General features: G+C 45.4%; 1 protein-coding gene across 1 annotated transcript in view; it reads left to right on the top strand.

The window, feature by feature from the left end:
* Positions 1-19,027, top strand: part of NRIP2 (nuclear receptor interacting protein 2) — a 410,611-nt gene extending 391,584 nt beyond the window's left edge. Inside the window, exons 5-6 of the mRNA XM_069628497.1 lie at positions 4,145-4,197; positions 14,064-19,027. Of these exons, the coding sequence (XP_069484598.1) occupies positions 4,145-4,197; positions 14,064-14,159 (149 nt within the window). The 3' untranslated portion in view covers positions 14,160-19,027. The remainder of the gene's footprint in view (positions 1-4,144; positions 4,198-14,063) is intronic.
* Positions 19,028-23,589: the final 4,562 nt, after the last annotated feature.

Here is a 23,589-nt window from a genome sequence, read left to right as displayed (position 1 = left end):
GTCCAGTTGTATAAGCACATCATGGTGTGGACTGCTACATGGGTGCCTTATTTGCAACTCCAGAGTAGCAATTAATTTGGGACCAAGACATTATGAGTACCCAAAACTTCTCATTTTTTTAATTGGTTTCTTGATGATAACAAGAATAAAGTAGTTGGTAATTTTACCATGAAACTCTTTGTGCGACTCACCAATGTCGTCTATGCAAATTGAGGCTGTGCCAGTTACCAGCACAATATGCAGTGCAAGAAAGCTTTGCAGTCAGGAATGCAGAATGTTATCACAGACTCTACTCTCGTGACTTTCACGTTGTACAAGGGACAGCGCTACCTTTCGGAGTCATCCATACTGATGAGCCAGCGTGCAGCATCGCTGGCAAACAGGTTGATGGCTTGACAGCTACAATCTTGGGTTGCTTCAGGCCCTCCATGCGCATAACCCTCGTGCAGCTGAAGCACCTCGTCAGTGTGCCGGTGCTATGCATGGTATTCTCTGGGAAGGCACAACATCCCAACCCGGATTTCTACCACCGAGGGCTCCAAGGGTCAAAAACAACAGTTGCCTCTTCAGGCTGCTGGTACGTGCTATAACGCCAACTCCACTAATTAAATATGCACCGCTTCAGTATACCGCTGCTTTCTAAGAGAGGGCGAAATCCCATCCTGGATTTCTACTGCCACTGGCTCCAAGAGTCAACCACAAAAGCTGCCTCTTCGCATGCTGGCATTTGCTATAGCTCCAACTCCACAAAGGGAATATGCATGGCTTCAGAGTGCCGCTGCTTTTTTATAGGTAATCTCAGAGAGGGCAAAATCCCGACCTGGATTTCTACCTCCGAGGGTCACACCCAACAGTTGTCTGTTCAGCTATGTAAGTAAATATGGAAAATAATTTGCATCCTAAGGGAGGATCAATGAGATTTATGGCCTGATTCATGGAATTTGTAGGGCAGTGGGATTCACAGAGTAAAGTGTATTTTTGCAGTGCAAAGTCAGTGCAAAGACCCTTTGGACTTCAAAAATACACTTTTCACCGCTCTGTGAATCAGGTTGTTTGTTGCCGGTGCAAAGTCACTTCAAGATGGTCTTCCAGCAGGGGTAGAGCAGATGGAAATGAATTCCACAAATGGGACGCCGGAACGGCGAAGGATCGCAGCCTCCCCATCTTTGGTACTTAAATCGCGGAACTACTGCCATGCCTGGTGTGTCTGATCTCAGTTTCGTATTGGACGAATAGTGCAGTTCCCAGAGTGCTGATGAGATGCGATCTCGTTGGCTATGATGAAGCGGCATCCTAGCAGCTGCATTTTAAATGTACTGCGGCTTCATTAATTTCTTATTCTGAAGGCAGCGGTAAATGGCATTGCAGTAATCCCAGATGACTGCTAGTCAGCTTATTAGTTTGAGTGTCCATTTAAAGCCTATCAAACGAAAACACCCATATTGTGTACCATCTTTGATGGCTCCAGGCAGAGTCCTAATGTTGAGGGCCAAAACGTATCATCCCTCGTCAGCATAATGGGAGAGTTAGTCGAGATATTGACCTGTGCATTCTGATTATTGTTACAGATCAGCATTGCCGTTTTCTGAGCATATAGCTGAAGACAATTCACGCCACCACTCCATACAAAGTTTGAAACGATCCATGGAATTATTGATCAGAATAGCCAAAGTGAAGGATAATTTGAGTGCTGTCCGCATACATATAAAAAGTCAATCCAAAACTACGGATATAGTGGAGTTAAGGCAGAGCCCTGAGGTACTCCACAACTGATGGTTTTTTGCAATGATAGAAAAGGTGGTAAAGCTACTATCTGTGCTCGATTATTCAAGAAGCATTTAATCTATCCCCAGGGCTCCGATAGGACTCCATGGGAACGAGGATTTACGGAATCCCCCGCCTCACTTCCCGCTCCGCTGGGATTTGTAATGTCCCGGTGGCACCAGGCAGTGAGTCGGCAGATTCAGTGTTTCAAGGTCGGCGGCAACCCGCCGGTAGCACCGGTGGGTTACCACCGACCCTGTAATGAGAACCATTGTCCCATTTAAGAACAGAATTCTCCAACCTAGGAATTTTATTTACTGAGATTGATGTATACAATAATAGTCTTGAAAGAATCAATTCGTGGTCAGGTCATGGGAAAAATAGAAGATGATATAACTTCTCATAAATGCCATCTTAGGTATGTCCCGCCCATGTATCTCTATCCCAGATTACTCATGCAGTCAACCAACATTTTGGTGTTACCATTGTGTGTTTCCAGGCCTAAATTAAAATCACCAAGGACAATCATCCGGTAACAGTGTTGGGCTATCGCATTTCCACACTCTACCAGAAAATGGACGGCAGAGTTCAGCGGTTGATAAAACACCATAAACTCATTTGTTGTGTTTGAATTTAGCAGATATTTATTAGTATCATCCACAATAAAAAAGTTCTCTTCATAATTTTTAACGTGTTTCTGAAGCTCAAAGGCAACCCACGCCCACTTTCTCTAGTCAGTTTTGTAGAAGGACCTGAAAGTGTTTTGGTCAAGGGTTACTTTTGGGTACACATTAGAAGGGTTCATGCGCAAATAATGCTGAGAAAAGCAAGTGGGGCACTTCATGGACAGGTTGAAGAGTCCTCCAGACACAGGATAGCAGCAGTGACTCGAAAGAAGACACAGGAAATGTAGGGACCAGAAAACCTTATGGGGTTTATGCATTGCATGAGTTTTACCTCTAATGCCTTTCACATCACATTTGAGATAGAAGCTTCTAAAGTTAATTCTTGTCATCTCCCAATAAAGTCTGTGATCAGACCCTGGGACCAAAACTTGCTTGTGTGTAAGGATATGTGTGTTTTATGGCATGACTGCTGGAAAACCGAGATGATTTACCATGCACTTGTCCACTATATCCCAATCATTAAAAGTCATTGTTCCACTGACAGGTCTAAAGTCTTGGAATTATCATGTAAATGAGGAGCTAAGTCTGTTAATGAATACAAGAGCAATGCCTATTCTTTATGGGAACAGTTGTCACATATCCAAGAAGTCCTTACATGAAGAAATATTAAAACCAAACAACACAACATTATAATTAATATATTTAAGAATGCCATATTCCATACATGTGAATGTTAAAGGACATGTGTACCACGCCCTATCACCACTGGAGTGGTCCCCTGGTGCTACGTATCTTAGCCAGGCATTGATCTCCAAATTATGACATCTCGAAAAATCTCTCTCTGACGCTACAAGTTTGAAATAAAAGCACCAGCTAATTATATAAATCATTGTCTCTGTGGGGAAGGATTCCATTCATTCGGATGCCTTCATGGAATTGCAGCAATCTGAATATATATGCTAGTATAATGCCCATACAAATAAGCTGACCTTCATTTTCCAAGTATCCAGCAGAGGTACTCAAAGCAATCTAAAGTCCTGTTAAGAGGATCCCTGCACGCCCACCTACCCGCACCTGCAATTACAGAGATCTGACCTGAAATCTGCAGCCAAAAGTCTCTGATGTCTTGGGCAATCAATAAACACATGTTTCAGAGCAGCCCCAATTAGCATGCAGCTATAAGAATAGCAGAGATCAGCCTCAGAACATCACTGATTTGACTGGGAGTTTGGTGTAATCTATCAATAAACGTGTCATGATGAGAAGTTTATTAGACTGTACTGTATTCAATGGCAATTTTAACTAACAAGGATTCCTTTCAGCCACTTGCTAAGGTTTCATTTCCCTGCTTAAAAATCTTATTTTATAGAAAAGATCCTGGGTTGTAAGGGGAACTCATTAATCCGTATGTTAGTCCTTCCTGTGCAAATGCATTGAAGCTACTAAGCACTATTGTGGGTTAAAAGTGACCCTACCTGCCATGAAACATTGTGAATGATTTAGTATAGGTCCTTATCCGGGGGTCCCCGGCCTGCCCCCATGCTCTCTCTAGTACGAGGCGGCCAATAGGAGGGCTCCCAAGGAAGGGCGTATCCGGCAGGACTTCCTCTTTAAGAGATGTCGTTGTCCCTTTGGGGGAAGCTGACCTGAATGAACAGTTTGATTTGTGTCTGCGTCTTGTCAATGAACGCGTGTGCATAGGCAGCAACGGAAGGTGATATTACTCTGACTGGCCTTTATGTTTATTTCCCTAGATGACGAAGTGCAGGAGTTTTCCTTTGGACTCCAGACTCTGCTGTCTTTAAAAGTAAGAAAGTGTCAGAATGCTGTCATTTTGTTCACTTCAGCATGACTCCCGCCTTTTTCTATTGTCTCGTTTTGCTGTATTGTCTCATACACGTAATAACTCCACCCACGTCATCTGCAAGCGTGCTTCCGCATATGACTTTCTCTTGTACATGGTTTCTGAGTTTGGCTTCTATTCGGGTGTACATAAAAAGATAGGTGTCTGCATCTTTCCGCTTCTACATGCTTACCTCAGCATTCACGCTCACACGTATTTGTTCTCTTAGTTCATAACTCCCATCTGACGTACATAATCCCTTCAGCACATGGCTCGCCGTAGATACATGCTTCTTTACACGTTATCTAGATGCTCTTTCAGCTTGCATCTCAGACTTCTAATTAACATGGCCCTTTAGGGCACAGTTCTGTTTATCTACATGTTCACTTCAGTACATGGCTGTCCCCTGTACATGTTCCCTCAGTTTAAAACTCGCCTTTTGTGTATATTATACTTACCTACATGTCCACTTCAGTATATGACTCTCTTCAGTATTTGTTCTGCCCCCGTCATTCTTCTCATGCACGCAATCGCTTCAGCACAGAGCTGTCCTCAGAAATGTACTTCAGCTTACAAATACCTCTTGCATGTGTTTTCTTTGTTGTTCTCTTCTGGTGTATATGTTCACTTCGGCCACACCTGTGCTTATACGCATGTTAATTTTGGCATTCATCTTGCTCAAGTGTCTGTGCTCTCGAATGTCATCTTTCTTTAATATACATAATAATTTCAGCACACAGCTCTCCTTGTCTTTTTTGTGTGGACATACGCCACTGCTCTTTTGCAAATGTTCACCTAGGTGTTCATGTGTGCTCTCCTGTGCATTTGGTAGTCCACAACATATAGTGTGGCCCTCTTGCTGCGCCCTGCCTTCACTTTTAGTGAAATCAATGGACATTAAGGGCCCAATTCATAGAATCCAGCGCAGATGTAGCGCAAGTGGCGTACGCCGAGAAGGAGCGTGCGCCATGCTCACCAGTAATTGTGCAGCACGCATATTCATGGATTTTCCCAGGCATCAGTAGCCGTGGCGCAATGAATATAAAGCAGCACCAGTAACGCCCCCAACACGCCCCCGTGTGCAGGACAAAGCCAGTGAAATGCCTACTATGGCTCAAGGCCCTGCGCCATCCGTGGGACAGCACACAGCCCCCCCCATCGTAACTGCGTGAAAAAGCAGAGCGTACCCCAGTCGCACCAGCCAAATCATGTGAAAGAGCTGCGCGTACCCCGCCCGCACCCCAGCGTAATCGTGTACCCACACCACAAGGCCCCACCATCACCTGTGACCATACCCCGCAGGCAGTCCACACCACTTGGGACCCCCATCACCTGTGAACATACCCCCAGGCAGCCACACCACATCCCCCCACTTGTGACGGCAACCTGTAGGCAGGCTCCACCACCCTCCCACCTGTGATGGCAACCTGCAGACAGGCCCGCCTCATGTCCCCACCCCTCACCAGTGACGGCAACCTGCAGGCAGGCCCTGCCACATGTCCCCACCAGTGACAGCAGCCAGCAGGCAGGCCCGCCACCCCCCACCTGTGATGATAACCTGCAGGCAGGCCCTGCCACATGTCCCCATTCCATATCAGTGACGGCAACCTGCAGGTAGGCCCCGCCACCCCACCACCTGTGACAGCAACCTGCCGGCAGGCCCCGTCTCATGTACCCACCAGTGACGGCAACCTGCAGGCAGGCCCCGCCACATGTCCCCACCCCCCACCAGTGATGGCAACCTGCAGGCAGGCCCCGCCACATGTCCCCACCAGTGACCACAACCTGCAGGCAGGCCCCGCCACCCCCCCACCTGTGATGGCAACCTGCAGGCAGGCCCCACCACATGTCCCCACCCCCCACCACTGACGGCAACCTGCAGGCAGGCCACGCCGCCCCCCCACCTGTGACGGCAACCTGCAGGCAAGCCCTGCCTCATGTCCCCACCCCCCACCAGTGGCGGCAACCTGCAGGCAGGCCCTGCCACCCCAACCTGTAATGGCAACCTGCAGGCAGGCCCTGCCACATGTCCCCACCCCCCACCAGTGAATTCTAATGGTGTATGTTATTTAGCTGTGTTTGTGCATGTGGTATATTTTCACGTTTGCGTGATATAATGGTGTGATGTTGTGGCAGATGTGCTTCCTTCTTGCATGGTATACTACGCATGTACATGCTGTGATAGTGTTGCAGTGTTGCACAGTAGATTCTTGAGCTTGTTGTGTCCCTCGTAGTGTGCATAACTTAATAGGGGATTGTGTGTGTTTGCATAAGATTCTGTCTTTTGTCGCATATTTTATTTTTCATCTCTTTGGCCCTCTACAGGTTCTGTGTGCAGTAGTGTGCTTGACAGAATTTGCTTGGTGGGCATTTCTGGGCATTTTGAAAATGTATGTATGTTCTGTTTGGCCCTCAGCTCTAAATAGCTTGGGTTTTGCTCATCAGCTTTTTGAAATGTGTGCGGCATGCACTGACTCAACCTGAAGTCTAATTCCGTCGCAAAAATCTAGAAAATGGGAGCAGGCCATTTTGGGGTTGTGTGGACTTTTCTTCCTTTGTGGACATTTTCATGCAAAACCGTTCTTTTTAGAAATCATTTTAGTCATGAAAGCTTTGATGAAACTTCACCAGATCTGGCATGGGTATTTGGATTTGGCAAGCTCAGATACATGCAAAATGTCATGATCGAGATCCAAAGTTGTGCAAATGCGTACTCTGAGCTGAAACCACTGTAACTGAAGTGATGCCTTGGTACAATACAAAATCTAAAACCACTCACATTTGCCTGTCATGATTAGCAAGGCAACTATTACTTGCCCTGTCATACACTGCTCATGTCACGCGTGACCTCACAGATGGCATATTAGAGCTTATTTTCCACGTGGATTATAACACAACATGTTTACTGCACTGCATTGTAATAATGAGGCATAGTCTAAAGACACCACTAATTAAAGGTTAGTGCATCCTTGGATAACAAATAGGAGCCTTTTCCACAAGGACCTCTATAACAGATGATGAGTCGACAAGTCTTGTTCTAGTAAGTAGTCACTTTGCATGCCCCAGGAACCCCTCGTCATCTAATGTGCCCAGTGGGTACCTGAACCCAAACCCACCTGTGGTGACCACGGGCTGTGCCCTATGGTGATGGCCCCTGTTGACTTTGGGCAGGGCATAGCCAAATGCCATGTCACAGCCCCCTTCCAAGCACCCAGAGTGCACATTGGCCATGGCCAGCAAACAATGTGCCCTCCTCCCAAAGTTGCCACTGATTATGGCCTGTGGTCAGTGGCCACTGCCTAGGAAATGGCCTTTGGTAACCAGATTTTCTATTTCTTTTTGTGGTATATTACAATCCGGTGGGGTCCCTGCCACCTTCTCTTGTGTGTGGGAAAACCCAAGATGGCAGAAATACAGTATGTTTCCTGCTCATGATAGCCCACATCCAAGCCTGTGTCTCTCCGGGCTCTAACAACAGGGCCAAACTCTTCAAAATCTGCAAGGAGCTGGCCAATCCTGCTGCAGTCTCCACTCTCCTGTTCCCTCCCAGGCCCTGTGCACGGCTGTGGCTTCTCACTTCACCACTCAAACTCAGGACATCTTGTCCTCTTTCTCCTCTTCCTCTCCCTCTCTCGACCCCCTCCGGCTGCCTCTCCCTCTCCTCCTCCTTTCTCCTCTTTCTCTCCGATCACATCTGACGATGTTTCTAGACAAGTCTGATCTATGAAAGTGTCGTCCAAGCAGGTGCTACCCTGCTCCCCCAGAAACCATCAAAGACCACATCGTCACCCTCGCTCCAGCCTTGGCCGATTTCTGCAATCACTCTTTTGGAACTTTCCACCTCCCCCCAAAGCACCCCCTTGTGCACCCTCTCCTGAAAAAACCTTCTACTGATCCTTCCTGTCCGGCAATCTACTGCCTGATCTCTATCACTCTTTTCCAGGACAAACTCTTGGAAAAGCTAGCCATCTCCCAACTTACTCTCCACACCTCTCTATGATCATCAGTCTGGCTTCAGAGCAGCCAGAGGCACGGAAACTGCTCTACTCAACACCCATGAAGATCTGCTCGCGAATCACAACTCTAGCCTTCCTTCTTGATCTTTCCTCTGCTTTCAACATGGTCAATCATGCCATCCTGATCAATTGTCTATGTAAGAAACTGGGCATCACGGATCAGGCCCTGGCCTGGTTGACTTCCTTCCTCCTGGATCGACCCACCCAGGTACAACTTGGGTCCTTCCTCTCCACCACCTCTCTCTCCATATGTGGTGTTCCCCAGTGCTCTAACACCTCACCCTGGCCTTTCAACGTCTACTTGGCCCCTTTGCCCCACCTCATCTCTACCTTCTCCTCTAACTTTCAGTGTTATGTGAATGACACTCAACTCTCCTTCAAGCTCCCCTAAGCCTCCTTTCCTCAGTCTCTCATTCCTGACTGTCTATCCGCGATTCAGGAGTGGTGCGCCTCCAACAATCTCTGCCTTCATGCCAGTAAGACAGAGATCCTTCTCAATGGAACCCCTGATCCCACTTTCCCTCTTTCACTCTGGCTGCCCTCCTTGGGCCCTCTTCCTGCGCCTTCCTTTGAGGCAAAAAACCTTGGTGTCATCTTCGACTCCACTCTTTCCTTCTCTCTTCACATCACAGACCTCGCTAAGAAGTCCCACTACCACCTACACCTCCTCAGAGGTATTCTTCCTTTTCTCACTTTACCGCAGAAGCTCACTGTCTCCAGAGCTCTGGTTCTCTCTAGGCTTGACTACTGCAACAGCTTCTTTCTCAATCTGCCTTCCTCTACTCTCCACCCTCTGCAACTAATCCATAACAGGACTGCAAGACATGTCCTTGGCCTCAAGCCCAGGAATTGTATCTCTCCAGCCCTGAAATCTCTCCACTGGCTCCCAGTGGCTGCAAGGATCAAGTTCAAGATCCTTTGCATCGTCAACACGGCTTTCTGGGGCCGTGGCCTGCACTACATCCAACTCTCTCTTCCTAAACACCTTCCTTCTCAAGCCCGTCCCTCAGCCACCTCTAACTCTCTGAGGGTCAGACACTTCTCCAGGCAGAGAGTGGGTGGTAGATCTCTCTCCTCTGCAGGCGCCTCCCTCTGGAATGGCCTCCTTGCCCTTCTCAGACTTGAGCTGGACCACCTGAGGTTCCAGAAGCATCTCGAGACCTTCCTTTTCACTTCTGCTTTCTCTCTCTGTCTATCCCTCTCTCCCCTGCTGACTTATCTGTCTGCTGTGCTGACTTGCCTGGCTACCCTCAGCATCTTAATGGGCACCAGGCTCCTCCATGACCAGTAGCCCCTGCACTGCCTCTGGGCCTTCCGTGCACTTGTGGCTGTATCGGTAATCCTACAGTCCCCGCCATTGCTCTTCCCAGAGCCGCGCTGACCTGTCTGCACTTACTTAGAGCAATGCTGCCCTAATTGCACTCCCCCTCTTGTCCCCCCTGGCCCTTCTCCTCCCCCTCTCCCCCATGCGCTTGCATGATCTGAATGACACAAGGCCTAGTAAGATTTTTTGTTTTGTCCTCCTTCTGTCTTTTCTACCTTGTCTTGTTGCACCTAGAAACACTTATGTACAGGCACATTATAAATGACGCATCAGATCAGATCATATCGTATCATATATCATATCATGGAACATGGGCTACATAACCAAAACAGCCCTTTTTTGGGCTATCCTTCTGCACCACTGTTAGGTCCCTTGATTTTGATAGGGTAAGACGTGGCCAATGGAGCTTCAATATACTCCCTTTAAAACATTTTACAATGCAGGGGTCCACGGATCACAATAGTGTCTCTTCAAAATGTTTGCTCCTCCAACCAACTGTATTGCCCGTCTTTGGAGTAGCCAATCTGGTTACCTTTATTTTATCCATGGATCCAGGCTGTGTCGTGGGCACATATAATACAATCAACTCCCTGAAAAAGAGGTATGTGTGTCCACTGGGTGTTTCATGAGTACCCAGATATCAAGAATGGTGTTGCCACTTTGGCTAGACATATGAAAAACGGCTGGTTGTATTTGCACCAAACTTGCAAAAGTCCATTCTTCTTGAAAGCTCAGTTTAAATTCATCCAGTGGTTCGGGCTGTACTGTCTTCGAGCACTTGACTATGACAAACTGAATGAAAAACACAAGTTTTGGGCCCCTCCCAAAACTTAGCTCTCCTTGACAGAACCTCATGAAATGTTTATGAAATATTCAGAGGCAAGTCTATATATTTTTTAAAGTTTCATGAGGATTTGTTGAATGGCACCAAGGTTATAAGCATCTCAAAAAATGCTCTTTCTAGTTGGAGTCCGTCCTGACCATAACTGCAAGTTTGCTATCAAGGACCCTGTAATATATGGTGAAAGGCCATGCCCTGGGAAAACTGCCCATTAGGCTCTGATCTATGGAAAGGCCCTCCTGGGGGTATACCATCCAATACAAAACAATTCTTTAAGTTTCTTCTGTTGATGCCTTTATTGGCCTATTATATGCTGTTGATAAGAATAAAAGTGATTATTTCAAAGACTGCACTGCATTAGGCCTTTTAGAACCAATGGTCCCTGTGTTGGTTATTTCAGAGGAGCAACTGACCAAAAGCCTACTCCTGGATCTGAGGAACACTGAGCGAGCAGACACGAGTAATTTCCTTCATTATGTCAGATTAAATCTTGGTAAATTTGACAGGTCATCCTGTTATAGTAATTTGGGCCAGGTGTCGCTTGGCACTAGTAGTGTCATTAGAGCCAAAAAGTACCAGATGCTTTCCACTAAGTGAGATCATTATGAAAGTAGTCGCTCTGCTGTTATATCACATCTCCCAACCTGCCCTCTCAGGGTAAGTGGTAAGTGGTTCTATTCAAACGTGTAAGGAAGGCGAGCTGAGCATGCACAAAGCGACTGTATTCAAGCTGACACTTTAAACCGGATTTTATTCCTAGGTTCAACCAAAGTAATGAAGAGAATATGTGTCAACTCCGAAGAACACACGTTCTCAGGCTTTGCAGTTGTCTGTCACCCCTCCAATGTGTGTAACCAGTCTCAGAATTGCACCTGCATCTTGTCCATCCCAAGTCCCCTCTGCCGAGCGCCGTTCCAAGCTGTGTTCCTGCTTTCCAATCCGTCCACCTCGGCACCTCTTCTCTCTGGGACAGGATTGAAAATTGCATTTGGAATTTTACATTCAGAATTAAACTGTACCAAGAGGATTCAGCGCCCTCTGGTGCACCCTGCCTACAAACCTCGCTGTTGCCCCACCTCTCCACTACCGAGCTCGTGCTTCTCCTTCTCACACTACACCACTACCTTAAACCTCATTCCACCATGTGCTTGGCCTCTTCAGAGCAGGGCTTTGCCCCAACCATTCTCCCTGGGCCAAGTATGCATGCAACTCCTTACCTAGGCTAATTGGCTAGTGCCTGTCTCCTCTATCTATGCTCCATATGCTCTTAGTACACCGCCTCTTTTGCTCCTTCTCTTTTCTTTTACCCCCTTCTCCTGCTCTTCTCCAACAAGCCACCTTCTCCTACTCTAGTCTCCAACCTCCTCTTCACTGCTTCATCCAAATTCTCACCGCCGCCTCCATCATCATTCATGTTCCTGGAACCAGATGCACACAGCTCTCTTCTCCTGCTCACAATGTGCATCTCTCTTTTCCGCTCCCAGTTCTTTTCTGCTCTCAAGGTGCAGCTCCCTTTTCCTGTACACGGAAATGTTAACACACAGCTATCTACTACTCCGAGTTTGGAGCTCTTCATATCCAATGCATTCCAGCTGTCTGTACACAGCTGTCAAAAGCCTGTTGGAAACTTGCAGCTCTCTTTTCGTGTATGTGGGGCCGTCTGCACCCGGCTCTCAGCTTGCAGCTCTCTTTTCTGGTGCATGGAGCTGTCTGCAACCTTCTCTCCTGCACCTCTACCCTTCATGCAGCTCTTTTTTCCTACATACGGGCATGACAACACATCTGTGTTATCCTGCGCTCATCTTGCAGCTCTCTTTTCCCACTGCATGGAGCTGTATGTACACTTCTCCCTTCTACCACCTGCAACTCTTTTTTCTTGTACACAGGCGTGATTGCACACGTGTTATCCTGCTCTCAGCTTGCTACTCCCTTTTCTGGTGCATGGAGCTGTCTGCACACCTCTCTCTTCAAACGCTGCCACCTTGCAGATCTTTTTTCTTGTACATTGGCGTGACTGCACACATCTGTTATCCTGCTCTCAGCTTGCAGCTCTCTTTTCCGGTGCATGGCGCTGTCTTCACCCCTGTAATCTTGCAGCTCTTTTTTCCTGTACATGGCAGTGACTGGAAACATCTACGTTATCCTGCTCTCAGCTTGCAGCTCTCTTTTCCTTTGCATGGAGCTGTTTTCAGACTTCTCACTTCTACCCCTGTAATCTTGCAGCTTTTTTCCCGGAAGATGGGCGTAACTGCACACAGCTGTGTTATATCGCTCTCAGCTTGCTACTCCCTTTTCTGGTGCATGGAGCTGTCTGCACACCTCTCTCTTCTAACGCTGCCATCTTGCAGCTCTTTTTTCTTGCACACAGCATGACTGCACACATCTGTTTTCCTGCTCTCAGCTTGCAGCTCTCTTTTTCTTTGCATGGAGCTGTCTTCAGACTTCTCACTTCTACCCCTGTAATCTTGCATCTCTTTTCTCCTGTACATGGGCCTGACCGCACACATCTGTGTTATCCTGCTCTCAGCTTGCAGTTGCAGTTCTCTTTTCCGTTGCATGGGGCTGTCTTCAGACTTCTCACTTCTACCCCTGTAATCATGCAGCTCTTTTTTCCTGTACATGGCAGTGACTGGACACATCGACGTTATCCTGCTCTCAGTTTGCAGCTCTCTTTTCTGGTGCATGGAGCTGTCTGCACACCTCTCTCTTCTATCGCTGCCATATTGCAGCTCTTTTTTCCTGTACATTGGCGTGACTGCAAACATCTACGTTATCCTGCTCTCAGCTTGCAGCTCTCTTTTCCTTTGCATGGAGCTGTTTTCAGACCTCTCACTTCTACCCCTGTAATCTTGCAGCTTTTTTCCAGAACATGGGCGTGACTGCAAACATCTGTGTTATCCTGTCTCAGCTCTCTTTTCCTATGCATGGAGCTGTCTTCAGACTTCTCACTTCTACCCCTGTAATCTTGCAGCTCTTTTTTCCTGTACATGGGCGTGACTGCACACATCTGTGTTATCCTGTCTCAGCTCTCTTTTCCTATGCATGGAGCTGTCTTCAGACTTCTCACTTCTACCCCTGTAATCTTGCAGCTCTTTTTTCCTGTACATGGGCCTGACCGCACCCATCTGTGTTATCCTGCTCTCAGTTTGCCGAGCGTTCCCTCTACACAGAGCTGGCTGAACACAGCTTTGTTCCCCTGCTCTCAGCTCTCTTTGGTGTACAAGCAGCTGTCTAAAGACTACTCTCATCTCCTGCTCTCAGTAGACAGTTAATTTCCTTACACGTTTCCTTCAGCATGCAGGCCTCTCCCAGTGCCTAGTATAACATACCATTTAATACTCAATCACTGTCACCAGCTCCAGAATCACTTTTTTCACATCCCTTACATGTTACTTGCTTTCTGAAGAAGAAGCATGTTCTGAATGCCATCTGCAGTTGTATTCCAATTCTGTCTGTCATTGTTGAAATAAATGATTTGGGTTTATTGTCATTCAGTCCATAGTATCTTATATTGTAATGTTGGCGTAATTAGGATTCGTGGCGGCTAAACCCGTCTTTTCTAATTCTGCAGTTTGCACTTGGGCTCCAGGGGCAGCTGTTGTTTGTAAGCAGCATGTTTACTTCAGTGTCTTTCTATCTTCCCTGACAGAGCTGCATTGACCTGAGTGAGGGAGTGCTGCGCCTGAAGGCCCTGGGCCAGGATCTGCCTTTCATTGACTACTCCCAAGAACCTGATGGCCAGTGAAAGAGGACTGGATGGGACAGTCTCCATGCCCTGTGTCGTGGTGGTCAATGCGGGGAAGACCGGATGTCTGCCAAGAGCAAGTCCGTGGGCGATGACCAAGACATCATGTCTGCCATGTCCTTCCCATGTACCGCAGATTTAAGAACATAACCTTCATCTGCCATAACCAAGCGTGTGGGCGCCTTGGAGGATGCACTGTCACTCCTGCGCACTCCTGTTTGTTGCAGGCTATGTGTTGATTTGTGCTCTTTTTATTTTCCATTCTTGCTCATCTTTTTCGATGTTGGCCTATGTAATGGGCTTACTCGTTATATATATATATTTGTACTTTGATCCACTATGGCGTGCCGCACCTCATGCTAGCACAGCTTCGCTCCCAGCAGATCTGCCTTTCAAGTGGCTGGAGACATAAGCTGGTCTCCTTCTTGCAAATCCTTTGAAGAGTCTTAATGGATTAATTTCTTTCCAGTCCGCCAAACCATCTGCATGTTAATGGGCGTGACATTTCCGATGTTCAGTTTGCACAGTGATTTCCCGTGGATGGCACAGCAGGTGTCCTGGTGGCGTCTCCTCAACGCAAGACATTACCTGTGCCTGCCCTGCTCCCAAAGTGTTCTCTGAGATCGGGGATTTGGAAAATGACTCTGTGAAACCGTTCGGAGAAGCGAGCATTGCATGTGAGGAGATGATGATGAGTGCTCGTGCTCGCGCTCGCCCAGAAAAATCACTGAGATGAAACTCCTGCAGAATAAGAAGGATCAATCCTGCCGCTCCTGGAGAATAAGAAGGATCAATCCGGCCGCTCCTGGAGAATATGAAGGATCAATCCTACCGCTCCTGCAGAATAAAAAGGATCAATCCTGCCACTCCTGGAGAATAAGAAGGATCAATCCTGCCTCTCTGGGAGTGAAGGATCAATCCTGCCACTCACTCCTTGAGAATAAGAAGGATCAATCCTGCCGCTCCTGGAGAATAAGAAGGATCAATCCGACCACTCACTCCTGGAGAATAAAAAGGATCAATCCTGCCGCTCCTGGAGAATATGAAGGGTCAATCCTGCCACTCACTACTGGAGAATAAGAAGGACCAATCCTGCCGCTCCAGGAGCATAAAAAGGATCAATCCTGCCGCTACATTAACTTAATTACACATTTATTGTATTTTCTGCTATCGTGAGATCAGGCCTTCACTGTGACTTTGCAACCATGCAGTCCTAAACAGCTACCATTGGGAGTAGGCGCAAAGACCATGGTCCACGGGCATATGCACATCGACCAATTACTTCTAGACTGTGCAGTGGGTTCCACTTAGGATACAATTATTGAACTGAATAGAACAGAAGCTGAGTTGGCTCTTCCATGATGTAAAGAAGGAAGGGGTGTGATCCTTTGACCAAGTTCTCAATTGTCAAAGCAGGAGACCAGAGTTGTATCGGGGTTCCATCCTAGAAACAAAATTATGCAACTCATGCTAATCACTCAATTTCCCTGTTCTTCAATATACTTATCTGCCAAAGCATGAGTGCTCAGCAATAGGCAAACTGCCCACCCTGCTCCAAGTATTAGGCACTATATACTAACCTGAATTATTACATTGGGATTTAGTTATTGAATTGAGTATCAATGCTTGCAACACCGCTAATTTGTTCTTATTACAAAATCCAAGTTAAGAAATGTTTTCAGATCTTGCGCATATTCCCACAGTCTTAATATAACTGTGTCCATCTACCACTGTAATAGGTCTTCTTCATCCTCTTCCACACCCTCCGCAAAGACGAGCATAAAAGGTTTGATAGGATCAGTCACACATGTCTTTGTATTTTGAAAGAAACGATTTTTACAGCTGACTCCACTTTTCCATCAGCTCCTGTATTTGGAAAGGTAATGATAAATGGCTTAACCAACATAATCCCCTTATTTACCGAACGCTGCTGAAGATACACAGCAGCGCATAGATCGAAGCCCTTCCTCTTAGAACCCACGAGGCACCTGTGTGGGATCCTATCTACTATTGGAAGGTCGGTTTCACAATTCAAACAGAAAATGTGCCATTGCCATAAAATAAGTTTGTATTTTTGCAGTTTCTCAGTGGTCCTTCACATCTATATATTCTTCCGCCATTCGCCTCTCATTCCAGTAACCGTAATACATGTATGATCTTTCTTATTTAATGTTGTTTTCTATGTATTCAATGGGGATCATATCAAGTTCTCTTTTTTAAACACAAATTCTGACTTCGAATAACCTGTTCTTCATGGGCACGAGCCTAAGTGATTCAATGGTGTGAATATACTGTACTTGTTTTGTTTTGCCGAAACACTTTATTTAGGGTTTGCATGCTGCCCCCATAAGTCTTTCTTTTATTCTGTGAATGTTCATCACTCAGGCTTTACACCGTAGACAGTTTTCATAGCTCTCCTTGCTGTCAACATGGACTTCCCAGTCATTTCCGTTCTATTAAAGGTTGAGTTGCCAGGCGACATCAAGCCATCACCATCGCCTTTTATCCAGTCCTGCCTTTGTAGCCAACTACACATTTACGAATTGATGTTGGCTGAAAGCCAGAATTGACATTTGATGATCTCATTGAAATGGGTCCAGCTGAAAAATGTTTTAAAGATCACGCACTCCCATTAATTAATACAGATCTCTGCTAGAGGCATCAGTAGATGGCCTGGTGGCACCATGTGACCCGTGATCTTGTGTTTCCTCTCGCTAAAAAAGAAGCCTATTTATAAGAGTATGATGCTACAGGTGTGTTGCTCGCTTGGCTGTCTCTACCTAAAAAGCTGGGTAACAGCAGAATATTCTTCACCAGAAATGAAATCTTAATCACTGTTAATGGTGTTAAATTAGGCATTGGCATGCAGCCCATTTAAATTAACAATGTTAACATTTTTAAAAGCTGTTATTTTTTCCAGTAATGCATAAAGTTGTTTAGACACATTTTTAATGATCAATTAAAAATAAAATCCTCAAATATAAACATTCAAAATGTAACCATGAAGAAATCGAACAACATTTAATAACTACTAAGACAAGTGGAAAAATACATAGGACAAACCTGACACACTTAACAAAAGTTGAGTTTTACAAATAGACTGATTATGAGGACATACATATTTGGGGAAAACGTATGTGTCAGAGAAAAGTACAATTAAGATGTGTAGGTAGAAAAGACAGGAGGGACTAATCATTCCCACTGCAGTGTCCCCAACCAATTAAAATATTAATAAATCAAAGAGCAAAAAATGCATCATAATACCAATATTCTGTTAAAATCATCACAAAATACTACCATAGAAATAATCGTCAACAAATTGTCGAGGGAATAATTCTCCACATCAATGTACAACCAACCAAAATATGGCCTGTACCCATCAGAAAGACCAGGTCACTTCAAATCAGATAGTAAACATTTTTCCAGCTCTGGTAATTGTATGACCAGAATCACATTGAATATTGTTCTATAGGCCTTTAGTGCAAGGTCACTGAACAGAGAAAGAGGAGGGACCAAAACAACCTGCTCATCAAACCCAAACAGCAGCTCAGTCACCCATATGGAAATCGAGATGTTAAAGACACTAAACGAATTCCAGTCACCAACAGCAGCATACACAAATCCTCTTGGAGCAGTCCCATGATAGATGCCCCCAACTGGGAATGTGTCCTTCTAGAATTATTTCTCATTAAGAGAAATTGAAGCACAATTGAAGTAAGGCTACAGGATAACCCTTTATTCCTGATGCGCCACATCTATTTGACCAGTAAAGCCAAAGAACGGTTGTATTATTTCAGGGAGAACAACATCAGGGCATACAAATAAACTTCTTAGAAACATATTTCGAGCTACCAGACTATTTAATTTTGTATTATGCATGAATGTGTCTTTTGGTCATAAACCGAGGTGATTCCCTCATCGCAACCTACAGAAAGAGCAACACCCCAAAGATATCCCTTTCTACAGCTGCTAATTGCAGCCCTGGCATTATATTGCGACACCAGCTTGGAAATCACATATGATGGCGGGATGGACATCCAAAAAGTAAAGCGACATTGAAACTCAAACGAGTCAAAGCCTCTGCAAAAAGTATTTCACACCAATATGTCAACTTGCCCAAGATCATGAATGTCGTCATGGGCCAGTCCTGTTTTTTATTAGCTAAAAGCACGTTGCATGTTCGGGACCTAGTTCTAAATCACAAACTATTCTTTCCCTCCTCTGGAATAATTTAACGTCTGGATATTGTCTGGGAATTAATGTTATAGTGGTGTTTTACACTTGTGTACCTTTCTACTACTTGGTGCCCCTTATATTGTTTTCTGAGCTTTGTACCCTGTGGTTTGCATTTGTAAAGTAAAAAGATTTATACTCTCACTTACAAGCTACAAGTGCCAGAATCCAAAGTCCTATCAGCTGAAAAGCCAGAATAACCTGAAGGTGACCCTGGTGACATGGGGCTGGGTGACAGCTATGCTGAAGAAGCAATGCCATCTCTCTGAAAGTGAAGGATGGCGTGTAGGATCAGGCGCCCTGTAAGCTGAAAGGCTCTGAAGCCATAATTGCTGATGATAAGGGCCCATTGTTCGACCATTTTGCACACTTCCTTTCAACGGATGCCATGTGACTTTGATTTACACCATTTATGACGTCGGAGCACTACTCTCTTTCATCAGCTCTAGGGATAATGGTTGCCTTACGTCAATGGAGTGTGTGCTTTCTCTCACAGCTGACAGTTGCGCATTCTTCCATGTCCTCAGCTCTTTGTGTAACCAAAATGGCTTCTTGCAGCAGCACCGCACTCCCCCCCCACTGTTTCCACTTCTTGGCTATATTGTTAATAAAGAATATTTTTCTGTCAACGGTGAGTGATGCGTGGAACACTTTTTACTTCATGTGGGAAGGGCTAAGCAACGTGTATCTTGAACAGTACAGACATTACAACCACCTTTCAAACCAGAGAGCTGCATTGAAAGGGCAACCAAAGGCAGAGAAAACTGAGTTACGCCCTGCTGTGTTTTTCAGCCTGATTTTGGATTCAGGACGTGACAACAATGACTGTGTTGAAAATGCGAGGCCACATGTGTTCAGAAATTCCTTGAGATACAGCCGAACATTTGCTGGGATTACTATCCCAGGCTCATCCGCAAGATGTGTTTACTGCCGTCAGTCGCTGCTCCATTACATGTAACAGAAATCCATAGATTGATGTCTGGTCGCTTGGACATTCTGTTGAGTCAACAAGCTTGCACACCAGGTGCGACAGGATATCACCCACATAAAGAGGATCATTAATTGTATAGGGGAGCACTGTCACTAATTGTGTAGGGGAGCACTGTCACGTCACCTTACATTTTGAAAACCGATCATCACCAGCTTATCCACTGTGCTGGCAAGATATGCTCCTATCACCAGCACTTTAGAATTGCTTTTGGGAGCGTAGAGCAGAGATATGAACACTTGCCAGTTCGCATGCAGTAAAACCAAAAGGTGATGGCTGGAATGTTTAGAATTAGTCTTCACCAATGACACAGCTCTGGGCAACCTTTCAAACCATCGTATTTCAGCTGCCAAGCCACTACAGAAGGGGAAAGGAAAGACCGTATGCAAATCAGGCTTGGTCCCACCCCGAAAGGGGCAGTCCATCCCGAACTGCTAGGTCATATCCCTTCTGCACGAGACCACAAGCATCCGGTTCCATGTGTTAATGTCCCCGCAAAAATATTGCCATACAAAAATATCGCCATATGTTTGCGGCAATATTAAGCCATGGAACCTTTGGGGGACACTCCCGCAACCCCCATAATTTGTTTAATGGAGCAGAGGACACCCCGCAACTCCCGGTCCTATTAACCCCATTCATTATCCCCACTAATAATATCGCCTATGGCCTTACCCCACAACCATATATATGGCGATATTATTGTTGGGGATAACATTACCTGATACCAAGCATCCCCAGACATGTTTTGGCCTCATTGGGCATCATCGGTGAGGAGTAGCTTGGGTCTCTAGGGCCAGCAGGCATGGGACTCACGTCTGGTCATACCCGTCCCACTCGGGGTGAGAAAGGCAAAAGCAAAAGGTTATGGCTGGAAGGTTTAGAATTAATCTTAACCACAGGCACAGCTCTGAGCAACCCTTCAAACCATCATATGTCAGCCGCCGAGGCACTACAGAAGGGGGAAAGACCATTTATTTATTTATTGCATTTGATTATACGCCCAAACCCAAAGGTACCACAGGGAAGGTTGCAGTGTGGTAATAAAAGCTTTCTGGTTACAGGGCAAAACATCAAGTGATTAGGAAAAAACAATTGCATTGTGGTTACAGCATGATAGGTCGACAATATTTTACATTAACAGTTACAGCAATTCAGTTTCATCAGCCCTGTGGTTGTACACAATTCGTATGATGCGGCTGGGTTAAAATTTGTTAAATAGCCAGGCTTTTAGAAGTTTCTTAAAGTGGGTGTGGGGCGGCTCATTGCTTATATCTTTGGGAAGTGATTTCCAAGTTCTGTGGGCTGCTACAGGGAAGCTGGGCTGTCCTGTTCTTGAGTTCTTGAAGCGGGAAATTAGTAAATGAGTGCTCGTGTTAGATCTGAGGATTCTGTTTGAGGTTTTCCGGGTGAGACAATCATTCAGGTAGGTGGGGGCATTTTGGGTAATGCACTTGTGTGATGGTGAGAGTTTTGTGGAGTATTCTCGCTTGTATGGGTCACCAGTGTGCCTCTCTTCTGGCCTGTGAAATATGCTCCCTTTTTTGATACCCAGTGCTGCTCTAAGAGCTTTATTTTGAGATAATTGTAATTTGGCTAGATTTTTCTTGATGGTGCCTAGCAAGAGTATGTTACAGTGGTCTAATTTAGACAAAATAAGCGCTCTTGCTAGGGTGATGCAGTTATGTATAGACAGAAATTGTCGACTGAGGGAAATTAGTTTGGCTGTGTAAGCTCTGGAAGAGGGGAGTGAGTTGATATGTTTACTGATGGTAAAGCTAGAGTCTAGGTAAACCCCTAAGGTTTTGACTTGGTTGGCGATGGGAATGGAAGTACCATCTATGACAATACAGGTGAAGTCTTGAGATCATTTTTTCAACAGGGCTGGGGAGCCTACAACAAGAATCTCAGTCTTTTCTTCATTAAGACAGAGACTATTAGTTGCCATCCAGTTCTGGATGAAGGAGTCGATATTGTATATGAGTAAGGCGTCCTGTTCTTGATTACCAGAGATTGGAATGAGTATCTGTGTATCATCATCAAAGTTGGTGTAAATTGTTCCCATCGCATCTAGTGCTGCGAAGAGTAGTTTTGTGTATGCATTGTAGAGAGTGAGGGAGAGGCATGATCCTTGGAGTATGCCTATAGGGACTGTTATATGATCCGCCGCCTCCTCCCCAATGACTACTCTGGAAGTGCATTCAGATAAAAATGATTTGATCCAGGCGTTTGCGTTATGTGAGAATTTAAATTTTTGAGATAACGTTAAGCATAGGTTGTCATGGTCCACTAAATCAAACTCTGCGGACAGGTCAAGTAATAAGAGGATACATAGATTACCTGAGTCTCTTATAGCGTCTATCTGTTTTTTTAGGTCAAGTAATGCAGTCTCCGTGCTGTGTTTGAGGCGAAAGCCAGATTGTCTGTCACCTAGTAGGTGGTTGTTTTGTAGGTGTGTTTGTACTTGGGTGTATGCGATTTTGTTGATTATTTTGAGGAGGAAGGGAACTGTAGTAATGGGTCTGTAGTTGGTAGGAATCTTGGGATGCTTTTTCAGTAGGGGCGTGACCCAAGCTTCTTTGATGTTGGACGGGACAGAGTTGGTACTGAATGATGCATTAATAAAATTGGTTATGATGGGAGCTAGCATTAGCGTACACGCCTTAACTAGTTTGGCAAGAAAGCTGTCTCCTTTGCAATATGAAGGTTTTTAGGAAGGCGATAGTCTTGATTACTTGGTCTTGGGTGACTAGGGTGAAGTTGAACTGAATATTTGATGCTGTAATATTAGTCAAAACACGTGAAGCCGTAACAGCACTGTGGACCAGCAAATTTCTTTTAAAAATTATTTTGTCTTGGATGGATTTGATCTTGGTGGCTAGGGAATTCTGTATATTGGTACACCAGGCTTTGCTAGCGATGGCTGGACTAGGGTGAGGGATGGGTGTTTCCAATTCTCTAAGAATTGCAAACAGTTCTTTGCTATTAGACGCAGCATTGGTGATGTGTAGGTTCAGGGTGCTGGCTTTGCGTGTAATAACTGCAAGGTTATATTTTTGTGACAGGAACTGGAGCTCTTTTTTGGACTCATTGGAGGGTTTTCTTCTGGTTAGGTGTTCTAAAGGTCATCTGTTTCTTCTGAGTTCAATAAGTTTGTCATTGAAACAAGAATTGCTACGTTTATGTCTGAGTAATTTGGACATGAGTGGGGCTACTTCATCGATGGTGGTTTTTAAACAGGAATGGTAGAAGTGGGATATACTGTCAGGGTTAGAGTTTATTTTAGGCTGTGCCTCAAGTAGTTTATTGAGGATAGGGGTCAAGTTTTCTGGTGTGAGCTTTTGTGCATTTGGGGCTGAATCTTTGGATATTATGGTTGATACATTACAACGAATTCAGGAGTGGTCTGACCAAGAGATTTTTAGGATGTCTTCAAGGTATACCATAGTATTAAGAGTTAAAATTCAATCTATGATTCTGCCTTTGGTGTGGGTGGGAGCATTGAAGGTTTGAGAGAACTGCATTTCTTGTAGTGCAGTGCAGTGTGAAAGGCTGTGGCTTTATGATCTTGGGCGTCATTGAAACCCAGTTTTAAGTGCCCTAATAGTAAGAATTTAGGTTTGAGGAGAGGGGTCAAAAGTAGCGGGATATCTATATCCGGATGATTAGAAGAACTGGGTGCTCTGTAAACCGAAAGGAAATTGAAGGTTGTCTTGGGGTCAGTCGTTAGTTTGAGGGTTAGAAGCTCATAGTCGTCTATTTTCTCTGTTTTACAGGCTCTAAACTGTAGTGAGGTTTTAGTAACAATGGCTACTCCTCCACCCGTACCATCTTGGTGGTCAAATCTGAGAATGGTGTAGTCCGGTGGGATGGCTAGGGTCAGTAGTGGGCCTGAAGCTGTATGGAGCCAGGTTTCAGTCATAGCTTGGAAGTCTAGTTCCAGAATAAGGTCGTGAACATCAATAGCATGTGCCCCTAGGGATCGGACATTCAATTATGCTCCTTTCAAGAGTGTGATGGGTGAGGAATTGTGTAGGCAGGGTATGGTGGGTGAATCCACGTGTACTGTGTTAGTAAGAAGGACATTGGAGTGGAAATGTTGAAGTTTAGGTTGACTTCTTGGTTGGGGATACACGCATCCTGTGTGGGTTGTTGAGAGAGGTGTGAGGAAGATTAGATGGTAGGCTACTAAGTTTCCAGGTGGCGGTA

The sequence above is a fragment of the Ambystoma mexicanum genome, chromosome 12 (genome assembly GCF_040938575.1).
Source record: "Ambystoma mexicanum isolate Mex_15411 chromosome 12, UKY_AmexF1_1, whole genome shotgun sequence".
In the NCBI taxonomy this organism is placed as follows: domain Eukaryota; kingdom Metazoa; phylum Chordata; class Amphibia; order Caudata; family Ambystomatidae; genus Ambystoma; species Ambystoma mexicanum.
This window is presented reverse-complemented; position numbering and strand designations above follow the sequence as displayed.